The sequence below is a fragment of the Mauremys mutica genome, chromosome 1, assembly GCF_020497125.1.
Source record: "Mauremys mutica isolate MM-2020 ecotype Southern chromosome 1, ASM2049712v1, whole genome shotgun sequence".
Classification (NCBI taxonomy): Eukaryota; Metazoa; Chordata; order Testudines; family Geoemydidae; genus Mauremys; species Mauremys mutica.
The window spans coordinates 117,335,477-117,349,488 of NC_059072.1; the positions used below are offsets into that span (position 1 = coordinate 117,335,477).

The 14,012-nt window shown below is 42.4% G+C and overlaps 1 protein-coding gene across 1 annotated transcript in view; it reads left to right on the plus strand.

The window, feature by feature from the left end:
* Positions 1 to 14,012, plus strand: part of LOC123345139 (phosphatidylinositol 4-phosphate 3-kinase C2 domain-containing subunit gamma-like) — a 270,359-nt gene that overhangs the window by 147,112 nt on the left and 109,235 nt on the right. The window contains exons 19-22 of the mRNA XM_044981863.1: positions 6,541 to 6,648; positions 8,946 to 9,038; positions 12,171 to 12,300; positions 13,133 to 13,269. Coding sequence (XP_044837798.1) covers positions 6,541 to 6,648; positions 8,946 to 9,038; positions 12,171 to 12,300; positions 13,133 to 13,269 — 468 coding nt within the window. The remainder of the gene's footprint in view (positions 1 to 6,540; positions 6,649 to 8,945; positions 9,039 to 12,170; positions 12,301 to 13,132; positions 13,270 to 14,012) is intronic.

Below are 14,012 nucleotides of genomic sequence, written 5' to 3' on the forward strand. Positions count from 1 at the left end.
AAGCCTCTGAAAATGTTTGTCTTTTGAAGTTAGTTTGCTTATAGCAGGGAGATCTCAAGACTCTAGTGCAGCAGTTCTCAAACTTTAGCAACATGAGGATCCTCATTTGATTTATAAAAATTTCGGGACCCCCCCAAGCCTCCCTGCTCAGCCCTTGCCCTGCCCCTTCTCCAAGGCCATTCCCCCTGCTCACCCATCCACCCTCCCTCTGTCACTTGCTCTCCCCCACCCTCACTCACTTTCACCAGGCTGGGGCAGGGGGTTGGGGTTCAGGAGCGGGTACGGGGTGCAGGCTCTGGGAGGGAGTTTGGGTGCAGACTCTGAGCTCTGGGTAGGGGTGTGGGAGTGGGTGAGGGCTCCGACTGGGCGGCAGTTACCTCGGGTTGCTCCCAAAAGAGACCGAGGGGGCCAGAGGGTCTCCGTGCACTGCCCCTGCCCTCAGACACTGCCCCTGCAGCTCCCATTGGCTGCAGTTTCTGGCCAATGGGAGCTGCAGAGTTGGCGCTCATGATAGGGGCAGCACACAGAGACCTCCTGCACCGCCAGAGACTCAGAAACATATTGGCTGTTTCCAGGACCAGCGCGGAGCCAGGGCAGGTAGGAAGCCTGCCTTAGCCCCACTGCGCCACCAGACTTCTAGCATGCAGGAGGCACTGGAGGCATGAAGGAAGGAGAGGGAGGAGTTGGAGGGAGGGAGGGGGAGGAATTGATCAGTGGGGCCCAAGGACCCCAGTTTGAGAAACGCTGCTCTAGTACCGTATTTAGTGTCTCTTTAAAAGTTTAATGTTAGATCTCTGGGAGATGCTAAGTGCTTCCTTTGAGATGCTGAGCATCCTCAATTCTCAACAAAGCCAATGGGAGTGGAGGGTATTTAACATATAAAAAGGAGGCACATAGCACCTATCAATAGATAGAAGATGTATTCCCTGTTCCAAAGGGCTTCTTGTCCAACATATGCAGTTTGCATGCAGCTAGGCACAGTCTAAGTTTAGCTCACTTGGTTACTGAAGTAACCATTATTGTTATTTAGCTGATGTCTAAACTCTTTCTTGCCGAGATCTCAACCAGACAGACCAGAGAGCCAAATAAAGTTAAGACCTACCACTGCATGTTGTCAGAGTCTGGACTCTGTTTTGCCTCTACTGAGGACTCAAGGATTTTAAAAAGAGAGACAGAAAACATAGACTCATAGACTTTAAGGTCAGAAGGGACCATCATGATCATCAATCTAGTCTGACCTCCTGCACAACGCACGCCACAGAACTTCACCCACCCACTCCTGTAATAGACCCCTAACCTCTGGCTGAGTTACTGAAGTCCTCAAATCATGGTTTAAAGACTTAAGTTACAGAGAATCCACCATTTACACCAATAAACCTGCAAGTGACCCATGCCCTGTGCTGCAGAGGAAAAAAAAAAAAAGAATCCCAGGGTCTCTGCTAATCTGACCTGGAGGAAAATTCCTTCCCAACCCCAGACATGGTAATCAGTTAGACCCTGAGCTTGTGGGCAAGACCCAGCAGCCAGACATCTGGGAAAGAATTCTCTGTTGTAACTCAGAGCCCTCCCCATCTGGTGTCCCATCACCGGCCATTGGAGATATTTGCAGCTAACAGTTGCAGATCAGTTACATGCCATTGTAGGCAGTCTCATCCTACCACCGCCCTCCATACATTTATCAAGATCAGTCTTGAAGCCAGTTTTTGCCCCCACTGCTCCCCTCGGAAGGCTGCCTCAGAACTTCACTCCTCTAATGATTAGATACCTTTGCCTAATTTCAAGCCTAAACTTGTTGATGGGCAGGTTTATATCCATTTGTTCTTGTGTCCACATTGGCACTTAACTTCAATAACTCATCTCCCTCCCTGGTATTTATCCCTCTGATGTATTTATAGAGAGCTATCATATCTCCCCTCAGCCTTCTTTTGGTTATGCTAAACAAGCCAAGCTCTTTCAGTCTCCTCTCATAAGATTGGTATTCAATTGCTCGGATCATCCTAGTAACTCTTCTCTGCACCTGTTCCATCTTTCTTCAACTTGGAAGATCAGAACTGCACACAATATTCCAGATGAGGTCTCACCAGTGCTTTGAATATTGGTACTAACATTTCCCTATCTCTACTGGAAAGACCTTGCCTCATGCATCCTAGGACTGCATTAGCCTTTTTCACAGCCGTATCACATTATCATCTTGTGATCAACCAATACACCCAGGTCTTTCTCCTCCGTCACTTCCAACTGATACGTCCCCATCTTATAGCAAAAATTCTTGTTGTTAGTCCCTAAAAGCATGACCTTGCACTATTAAATTTCATCCCATTTCTATTACTCCAGTTTATGAGATCATCGAGATCTTCTTGTCTGATAATCCAGTTCCCCTCTATATTGGCAGTACCTCACAACTTTGTGTCATCTGCAATTTTATTAGCACATTCCCACTTTTTGTGCAAGGTCACTAATAAAAATGTTAAATAAGATTGGTCCCAAGACCAGTCCCTGAGGAACTCAACTAGTAACTGCCCTCCAGCATGTCAGTTCACCTTTCAGTGTGACCCATAATTGTCTCTGCTTTAACCAGTTCCTTATACACCTTTCAATTCTCATATTAATCCCCATCTTCTCCATTTTAACTAATAATTTCCCATGTGGAACTGTAGCAAATGCCTTACTGAAAACCAGGTAGATTAGATCTACTGTATTTCCTTTGTCTAAAAAAAATGAGTTATCTTCTCAAAGAAGATCAGGTTGGTCTAGCACAATCTATCTTTTGTCAAACCATTTTGTATTTTATCCCAGTTCCTGTTTACCTCTATATCCTTAACTACTTTCTCTTTCAAAATTTGTTCCAAGAGCTTGCATACTATTGAGGTCAAACTAGCAACCCTATCATTTCCCAGATCATTTTTTCCCCTTTTCTTAAAAATAGGAACTATATTACCAATTCTCCAGTCATAGGATATAGGGAGGTGGTGGAATCTCCTTCCTTAGAGGTTTTTAAGATCAGGCTTGACAAAGCCCTGGCTGGGATGATTTAGTTGGGGATTGGTCCTGCTTTGAGCAGGGGGTTGGACTAGATGACCTCCTGAGGTCCCTTCCAACCCTGATATTCTATGATTCTATGATATGACTCCCAAGTATACAGATTCATTAAAAATCCTTGCTATTGGATTTGAAATTTAATGTGCCGGTTCCTTTAGTATGCTGGGATGGAGATTTTCCAGGCCCCCCGATGTAGTCTGATTAAGCTGTTTGAATTTGACTTCCACCTTGGCTGTCGTAATTTCTACCTCTGTATCCTCATTGCCATGAGCCACCCTGCCATAACCCCATAACTCTTCACTAACCTCATTAAAAACTGAGGCAAGGTATTTGTTTAGGTTTTGGGCCATGCCTAGGTAATCTTTAATCTCCACTCCATCCTCAGTGCTTAGTGATCCCACTTCTTCTTTCCCTTGTTTTCTTCTTATTTATATGGTTATAGAACCTTTTACTATTGGTTTTAATTCCCTTTGCAAGGTCCAACTCTGCTTGGCTTTTGGCAGTTCTCACTTTATCCCTACACTTTCTGCCCTCCAAGAGGTAGCTTTCCTTGCTGATCAACCCCATCTTCCACTCCTTGTAGGCTTTCTGCTTTCTCTTAATCACCTGTTTCAGATGCTTGCTCATCCAGCTTGGGCTGAAACCCTTTCCTAAGAATTGTTTCCCCTTGGTTGGGATGCAGGCTTCTGACAGCTTCGGCAACTTTTACTTAAAGTAATTCCAAGCCTCCTCCACATTCAGATCCAGTCCACTTCCCTAACTAATTGCCTTAATTTTTAAAGTTAGCCCTTTTGAAATCAAGGATCCAAGTTGCAGATCTATTTTTCGTTTATTATTCCATTTAGTTTAAACTGAATTAGCTCATGATCACTCGAACCAAGGTGGTCCCCTACAACCAGTACCAAATCTAAAATGGCATCACCTCATTTTGGTTCAGCAACTATTTGGGGAAGAAATCTGTAAGCTATCACATTCAGGAAAATCTGGGCCCTACTATTAGTAGTAGCACGTGTCCTCCAATCTATATTTGAAAAGTTAAAATGTCCTATAATCACAGAATTCCCAGTAGTATTTATTTCATTAAAAATATTAGAGCTCTCTTTTCATATCCAAATTGGATCCTGGGGATCTGTAGCACACCCCAAGCATTATCCCAGGGGAACCACTAGTAGCTTTCTTCCCCAAAGTGATTTTGGCCCAAACAGACCCTGTCTTATCCATTCCATTACTTCTAATTTCTTTACAGTCTACCTCATTATTAATATACAATGCTACTCCACTACCTTTGCCTTTTTCTGTCATAAGAACATAAGAATGGCCCTGCTGGGTCAGACCAAAGGTCCATCTAGCCCAGTATGTGCTGCCTTTCCTAAACAGCACATACCCTTCAATACCTGTACTTCAGTCATGACTACTATTCCACCATGTTTCTGTTAGCCCCATAATATCTGGTTTCACTTCCTACACCAGTAGTGCTAGTTCCTCCATTTTATTACCCAGGTTCCTTACATTGGTGTAGAAACATCTTAATTGTTGCTGCTTGGCTTCACCAACGTTCCTTGCCCAATTGTCATATAGTCATTCTACTGCCAGTGTCACCTATATGACTGGTATCAGCACTATCCTTCCTCTTAATGTCCATTCTCCATTGCTGTTTCCTTTCTTACTTGATTTTCCTCCCTTTCAATGTTAAAATCAGGCATGGAGATTACATGAGCATTTCCAAACCATCCCCCCTGAATTCCTACTTTAAAGTTCTTTTAATCAATTGTTCCAATCTCCATCCCAGAAGTCTATTTCCCTCCCTACTCAGGTGGAGTCCATACCATGAGAACAGTCCTCTGTCCATGAATGCCTCTCAGTGGTCAGACGTTCCAAAGTCCTCCTTATAGCACTACTGCCTGAGCCATCTGTTGATCATCATAATCTTCTCCTCCTCTAGGGACAGGCAGAATCCCACTGAAGATCACCTGAGCCTTCATTTCCTTAAGCATCTTCCCCAGCCTGGCAGAGTCTCCCTTGATAAGTTCCAGCGAGAATCTAACAGGATCATTTGTTCCCACATGAAGGACAATCAGTAGATTCTTTCCTGCTCCCATTAGGATCCTCTTCAGACTCAGGTCCACATCCTGTATCTTAGCTCTTGGCAGACAGCACACCCTTCTGTTCTCTGGATCAGCTCTGATGACAGACCTGCCTGTTTTTCTTAGCAGTAAGTCACCAATCACATAGACCTGCCTTTTCCTGGTGATGGTGTGATTCTCCGGCCTTCCTTCTGTTCCTTCTGGCTGAGACTCCTCTTGTCTTTTATTTTCCCTTGCAATCTTCTGTGAGTCTTCCTCTTGGGGCTCTGAACTCTGGGTATCTCCATAGGCTCTTCCCCTCTTCCTGTAGGACTTATAGGACTAGCTGCTCTTCTCTTCTTCCTTGTCCTCCCTCCTTCAGTTACAGCCTGGCTCTGCCCCTTCTTCATTTTCTAACTCCGCAAACCTGTTCCCCTTAACTAGCCGGTCTTTTCCTCTGCTTGGTTCTCGTAGTCACATGCTTCCACTGGCCACTTTCCTCAACCATTAGTCTCCCCACTGAGTTTTTCAGTCCAGCTTGCATCTGCGAACCTTGGCTTTTCCCTTCAGCCTCCTTTGTTTCATCATTTGCTCAAATCCCCTTTGAAACTCAACCATAGTTTTCACCTGCATCTCTAAGCCTCAGATCTTTTCTTCCACCAACTCTATCAAGCAGCACTTCATACAAATGAAACATTTTTCAGGTACCCCACTCCAGGATCCATGTATACCCCATAGCTTCCACATCTCTGGTCATCTTCATTGTGTCTTCCAGTGCTTGGGTCACTACCACTGCTGCCTCTGTATCTCTCTTAGCCTTCCCACCTAAAGTCCTGCCAAGGGGAAAAAAAAATACAAAACCAAAAACCCAAACCAACACCAAAAGAAAACCAGAATGCCACACCTAAACAAACTTTAACATAAGAAGACACAGTGATTTGGCAGAGTGAAAGATTGTGCATGCCATTGTAAGAAGAAAGCAGTAGATGTGTATGACACCTTTTTGGTACATCAACCAGACCTCAGAGACCGATCAAGAGGCTATAAAGCCAGAAAAACCCAAACCTTGTAATTGGCATACCTACACTTAGAAAAGGGAGGCAAGGCAACAGTCCTGAAGCAAGAAACCACTCATTGTGAACTTGGTTAGAGAAAAATGTCATAAGAAAAAATGCTGTTCAGAATAAGAGGTGCTTAGCTGAAAAGCCGCTGAGGAGGACACCGTAGGCAACAAGGGCACAGATGTAGACCACGATCACAATTCTTAGTCTCAGCTACTGCACACTGGTGTAATCCCATTAACTCTTATGCGGTTGCATTGATATTACTAAGACCAGAAATTTGATTCACTATCTTATTAAAATATAGCAAGAGAGTTGGCAATTAAAAAACTGCTGTGATGTTGTTTCAAGTTGTCATAATGATTGATGTCTCACAGGAGGTACTAAAGATGGAAATCAACAAACTTAAGCAGTTCTTCCAGGAGGTAAATGTTTGCCGGCTTCCCCTGAATCCTGCACTTGTTGTACGAGGCATAGATGCAGATGTAAGTCCATTTTACTCTATAGATTATTTTATTTTCAGTGTAATAAGTACTAGGGAATGAAATGTTGCATGAACTAGGTCATGATCCTGCAAATCTTTATTTATGAGTATCCCCTTTAAGCTTTGGCATCACATAGGCAGCCATTCACAGGACTAATATTTTTATGGATGCCTTCAACCCAGCTAGGGGGAGAGGTAGTATTTGCCAATTTAAGTGTCTCTCTCTCCCCTTACAACAGCAGAATTGCAACGGAGACTCAAAATTGTGACTAGCATGGTTCCAGCCCAGCTTTCCTCAAAGCAGCTTTTATGGGGAAGGAGGTATCTGCCTCTTTAACAGTGCCCCCTGATGCAGTAGCTGGTTGCTGCCACACAAGTGCAGATTCTTGCTGGCAGCTTTTCCTCCCTGGGGCTTGACAGCTTTCAGAGATGAGGGGTGCTTAGCTGTAGCACTGGCCCTCCTCCCATTGAACCTGTGAGATTTTGCATGGTAAATGTTTGCAGATTCAGCCACCTGTGCAAGTTATCCTTATTAAAAACTACTGATGAATGGAGGAAACTTGTGTATTGTTTCATATGTTTGACTTCATTGACCAGACTGCCAGGACTGTTTCATTCATGTTTTATGACAGAGAAATGTCACACCAGAGGATTCAGTGTTGTTGGGGGAAGAAGTACCCAGCCACAAGGAAAATATAATATGTACAGGTCTGAGGGGCTTTTTAAGTTATAGCTTTATAATTACAGCACTGCTCTATAATTTTGCTCTGAGGCCTGTAACCCACAATGGACCTGATCTTGTGAGGAGTTGAGCCCTTCAACCTTCTTTGACCTATGGCTCTCCCAATAATTGCTCTTCAGACTGGATGTCAATGAGCACTGAAGCTTCTTAGCACCCTGCTGGACTGGGCCAATTGTGGATGACATAAATCAGAAGAATTTTCAAGCTAACTGTTTCTCACAGCTTTCAGACTTTCTGGGAATAATGACTATTGGGGAGGTCTCTAACTATCCAGTTGAGCTATTGATAGTAAACCAGATTGGCTTGACTGACACTGAATCTTGATTGATGTGTGTGTATTTATACATTTTCTTATATATATATATTTTTTTGTCTGCAGCCACTAGACTGAAATGCATGTTCTATTTCATGAACTCTAACATTTTTAGAATACTCCTAATAATCAAACCATAATTCATTTCAGCATTGTCTACTGGTTAAACTAAGAGTCAAGCATCCAGGATCCTTTTCCAGCTCACCCACTGGTGTATTATCGTACATTAACCTTTGGCAAAGTCTTTCAGTCACTCTAAGTGAAATCATTGCCCCATTGAAGAAAAACTCCTGTTGATTTCAGTGCAGTCAGGATTTCACCATCTGTGCCTCAAATTTATTCATCTGTAACATCGTATAATATATAGTTCTCAGACTTCACATGCGTGTAAAGAGGCTTAAGTAATGTTTCTAACATACTTTGAGATCCCTGGATGACAGACAATATATAGCTGTCTATATTATAATTTTTCTTTCAAATTTTCCACCCTTGCATACGCCCAGTTCTGATTTTAATGGGAGCTGTGAGGTGCTTATTATTTCTGAAAAGCAGGCCATTGCTTTGTCTTTCTCAGTTTTTCTTTTTTTATAGTGGTGATAATAATACTTACCTAACTCACAGGGGTTTTCAAAGCTTAGTTCATTAATGGTTTTAAAAGCCTTTTGAGATCTTCAGGTGGAAGGCTCTATATGATGCCAACGGTCAGGGTTTAAGACAGGCTCCAAATAATGTAGATTATGATGATTAGAATTTGCTGCACTCCTAACCCAGCCTTAGAGACCCATTAAAATTGATTTGCCTCCATAAGGATTGCAGGATCAGGCTACCCACTGACAAAATAAGACCAAAAAAAAATCTTTAGATCACAGTGTTCACAAGTGCATTGCAGCCTTTGATTGGGTCTGCCTTGCATCACTTTGGTCTTTCCAGTCCCAGCCAAAATGTAGCACTGAATGGCCTGGGAAAAATAAAAAAATAATCGTAGCGAAAAGATTACCTGAGCATTTCAGAACCTTTAAGAAGTTTGAATATGATTGTAAAGATGGGCAAAGTGTCAAAGGAAGTAGAGATTCTTCTGTTCTGAACCAGTTCAACTATTTCTAATATAGAGGACTATTTATTTTTGTTACCTGTGCTGCTGATAAATACTTCAAGACACCACATCTTCTCAGGGAAATGTTCTACTGCTTTTACCCTATAGTATACTATATTTTATGTGTGTGTCATTTTTTTTTTTCAAAAGGCATGTTCATATTTCACATCCAATGCTTTTCCATTGAAAATCTCCTTCATCAATACAGAGACACTGAGTAGAAACATCAATGTTATTTTTAAGGTAAGTTATTCATACTAATAACCCCCAGTTCATTTTGTATGCAAAATGTTAATTTAATACTCATTGAAAGGGAAGGCTTCAGATCTTGAGCCTGAGGTGTTTGATTTGGCTGTGCTGCTCAGTTTTCATAATCCTATTTGATGCTAGACCTTTAAGTACAGTATATTAAGGAAATATATTAAAGCATCCAAGGTTTTGATTGGTAGAAAATCAAATGCATTCTAGGAAAACAATGTGTGCTTTTAACTCAGGCTAAACAGTAAAGGGTAACATAGTGTATTTACCTTCTTGAGGTCTAAGGACAAAGTCCAGAGAAATAACTGTTCAAGGAAAGGACTTAATTGTACAGTAGCCCTGTCTAGCAGATAAAATTCTATCATGCTGAAGACTGCATTTGGCACAAAACATATAGGACTCAATTCTGAGTCTCCAAGTCAGAGTCAATGTGATGGAGTAGTGGTGCCAAGGGATCAGCCATTCCCATCATGTGGCATGGCTCTTTAAGATTTGGAAAGGTCTGATGTATATACAGCGACTCAGGAGATAGTTAGAGAGAGGAACTGGTCCTGGGAATGAGTGGTGCTTGGGAGGAAATCCTGTCCCGGTGTCTTTAAAGGCCTGGGGCCAGGAGCCTTGCAAAGAGTCAAGAGAGAGGCTCCCTTCTCACCCAGCCAACTGGCTTTTAGGAAAGGGACTGGCACAAAAGCTACCTCCTCCCTCATGTTACAGCGGGACCCTAGCAGGAGAAGGCAGCCTGCTGAACACCCTGCACCTGAGGACTCACTGCGGGGAAAGGGCCAGCTGAGGAAGAAGCTGGCTAAAGGTGGCATTGGGGGAGGGCAGGACCCCCCCCCCCCCAAACACACACACTTAGCCCCTGACCAAAGCTGGGTGGCATAACAGCACAGCCTCTTCCCTGCTGGCATGATGAGGGGTGGCTGGGCGAAATTTGAATGGCTTTGAAACCCTGTGTGTCTGCTTGGGCCCTTTGCTTTCTCAGTCCTTCTGGCACCCATGAATGCCAGCCTCCCAGTCCCCAGGGAAAAGCAGAGTAGGGCTGGGTACAAGAGGGAGATCTCAGAGCTGGGGGCAGATCAATGTGGAGGGAAGAGCACTGGGCTGGGTGTGGGGCAGCCTGAACAGAGTTTTTGTGGAGCTGAATGCAAGTGAGAGAGCACAGATCTGGGTGCCAAGGCAGTGTGAGACTGCTCAAGACTGGGTATTGGGAAGCAGCAGGGGAGAGTTTGGGGGTGGAGGCGAGGTGTGGGACTGGATTCAGGGCGGTGGAGGGAGAGCTCTGGATTCCCATCTTAGGAAAATTTTGGTTGCATCCCTGAGAGAGGAGTACCTGTTTTGAACCAATCTAGTCATGGTAATTGATTGAAAGAACCTTGAATGGTTGCTAAGTGCAACATACCTGTAGGACCATGAGACACCACCCCATGGCAATCATGTTGTGGAATGATAGAGGAGGTACACCACCTTAATAATGGTATTGGGATGGATTAATCGCTGGTGTAACTCCATTGTTGTTTTTGGAAGTAAGCCCAGGATTGTCATGTTTCCATACACAAAGAGAGAAAACATATGCCTTCAGTCTAAAATTACTTCTGTTTCAGATTAAGAGAAACAACAATAGGAAGGCCTCCTTGAGAAAGCATGGTACGAGTGTGTGAGAGAGCTCTCTGTTTGGACCACAGCAACCTGAAGAGCACAAAATGGTTGCTGCCTCCAAGCAAAGGGTTAAGGGGTAGTTCTTAGAAATTAGAAGGTGCCCTAGTCAGAAAACAGAAGCCTAAAAATGTCATGCTACAGACACCACCTGGGTGAAATTTTCATTTTATGCACATATGGCCCAGGAACAGAAATATCATTTCTGGCCACACTGGAGGAAGCACACTCATCTGCCTTTATCAGAGAGGTAGCCGTGTTAGTCTGGTTCTGTAAAAGCAGCAAAGAATCCTGTGGCACCTTATAGACTAACAGACGTTTTGTATACCTGGCACTACTTACATAACAAACCAGTGGCTTAAAGTGGAAGGAGAGGCAGGTGCCTCGTCATCCCACCCAATGTTCACCTCTGGGGCAATGAACACTGGCAGTGATGCCAATAGTGTTATGAAGTTCCCCGCACCTTCTCCTATCCAACATACCGATGTAACAGCAACCGTAATTTGGCTCATAATATGCTTCATTATTTGTAATAGATAATGCTTAAATAAAATGGTAACTGTTGTTTTGAACAGTGGTGAGCAAACACTGGAAAAATACTCTTCAGGTCTGGCTGCTGAGCATAATTAATTGGAATCAAGATTAGCTGTAAACAAAAGGGAAATGGATTTTTAAAAAAATAGGGGGAAATTGATGTCCTCTCATTAAATGCCTGTAGACTAGGATGCTTCTGTAAAAGGAACATAATAAAGGAACAAATCATTGTAATGTAACTAAAGCTTACAATTTATGAAAGACTTTCCTGATGAAGGCTTGAAAATACCAGTAATATCCAGATGCAATTTAGACATTGAGGAGGAAGGGATGAATAGCAGAGCTTTTGTTTTATGGGCCATTTACCCAGCTATGGTAGAAAATAATCCCTTCATTAATTACAAGACGCAAGGTCCGATTTCTCTAAGATTGTTGTTCAACAGACTCCATTTGGGGAGCAGTCAGCAAGAAAATGCTGATTGAAACTGGTTCTGAATCATGTCAGGGAAACCATTTGTATGTGTAATAAGGTTGCCCTGTAGTGTCAGGTCGAATACTTGTGCTCTCATTCCTGAAAAGGGATCTGCTATTGGATGGATTTTGAAATTTAACTAAACAAGGATCCAAGCTCCCGACTGCATGTGAAAGACCAGTAATTTCCATGTGAATAATAAACTGCAAGGTTGCAGCAGGCAAAAGGGCATATGGTACCATTAGTGTAGTTGCCAAAACACTTATTGTCTGTTTAAGTCATTCCATTCTTTCTTCCTTCTGATATAGTATGAACACTTTGAGCAAAACTGCAGGGATTTACTGCAAAATGAAGGTAGCTGGGGCTTTTGGCCTGGAAAAAATCCAAAAGAGAGAGAAAAGTGTCTCTCTTTGGGATTCAAGAAGAAAGTCAAATTTCACGTGCCCTTTTCACAGGTGGGAGATGATCTACGTCAGGATATGCTGGTTCTGCAGATTATTCGTGTGATGGACAGAATTTGGCTTCAGGAGGGACTCGATATGCAAATGATCATTTATAAGTGTTTATCTACAGGAAAAGGCCAAGGTCAGTACAGATTAGAAAGAATGCATGTATTACATTATTCATACCTCATGTAAACCAGTAATACAACAGCTCTCCTCCCTTCAGTATTTCTTTTTGAAGGTGTCTTTTCTTTTTCCCCTTTGAGGGAAAAGAGTGCTCAGAACCACCCTCAGTTGGGTCCTAAACATCTTTGTAGTTTTAGGGAGGTTAACTTTTTTTTTCCCCCTTCAGAAGAAATAGAACCTAAGCGAATGAGGTTTTGTAGCAACCCAGGCCTGAATTTAAAGCCTAGGCATCCACAACTCGTCTTGCACTCTCAAAAAAACTTCCCATTTAGGCACCAAGTAAGAACTTCTGAAAACCTGTTCAGAAGTGTTGCCGTGGGAATTACTGGGTGCTAAGCTGCTTTGCAAATCTGGCCCTTATTTAGGTTTTGGCTATAGACTAATAAAGTTCCAGAAACCCCCCCGTGTTGTTTGAAATGCCACCCTTGCTGTTCATACTGCTTAAGGCAAGCTTGGCTCATATGAAAGCTTTATTTATTCCTTTTATTGTTGAACTCCACAATCTAGTTGTCCATTGTGTGGAAAAGCATTTCCATTGATCAGTTTTTAATTTATCTTTAATTTCATTGAATAGCCCTTTGCTCTTGTTTTATGAGGCAGGGCGAAGAGAAGCTCCCAATCATCCTTTTTCTAGATCATCTAATACTGTGTAGACTTTTATGGTTAATTGAAATGTGTGTATAAATCTCTCCATGGGGTGACATGATACAGTGCAATGCAGATTAATAAACACTCTGCCCCTTTTTAAAATTGTGAGTTTTTCATGTGAACTCCTTTTCTTTGATTAGGACTAGTACAGATGGTGTCAGATGCTACAACTCTAGCCAAGATCCACAGGGAGTCTGGACTGATAGGACCACTGAAGGAAAACACAATTAAAAAATGGTTCAGTCATCATCATCCTTTGGAATCAAGTTACCAAGAGGTATATTAAAATGGAACATTGCATAAATTGTTTATTTTACAAATGGAAAAAGCAAATGTTGATATGCACAATCTCCTGAAGTCAGGGAAAACAGATCACATGTACCATCAAGGCTTCTGAAATGGCACATCGATTTCTTTGGCCAGATTGCCAGGGACCAGATTCAGTGCAGTGTTTTTTCAGGAACAATAAGAAAAGTCAGGAAAATACCATACTTGGAGATAAAAAGGTGAAGTAAGAAGAAGTTGAAGACAAAATTAAGTAAATAGATACTAAACCTAGAGGTTGTTTTTTTTTTTTAATCCCGATAGTGAGATGTGGTGTTTTATATATAATCACACACACGATATCTTTTCTGTGCTTGAAAATGTCACACTTTTAGAAAACTGTATTTCATTGAATTCCCCCAGTAATATGATGCATCAGGTCACGCTTGTCCTTTTACATTATGGGATCCTGTGTAAAGCATCTGGTTTTATGCAAACTGGTGTTACACATCTGGTTATATATCATCCAGGAAATTGGGGAAACTGCAAAAGCAGAGGTTTCCCTCTTAAAAGAAAGAAACCATGAAGTCACTTTTGCACATTCTTTTTAGGCGGGGCATGTCCTGAGGTTCACAAAAAGGCTTTGAAATTTTTAGCATCCTGAGGAATTTTTGAACACATCCCCATACCTGCAGTAGATTAGTAGCCAAACTTTTTGCCCAATTTAAAAAGAGCTCCAGGTGCTGAGCTACTCTG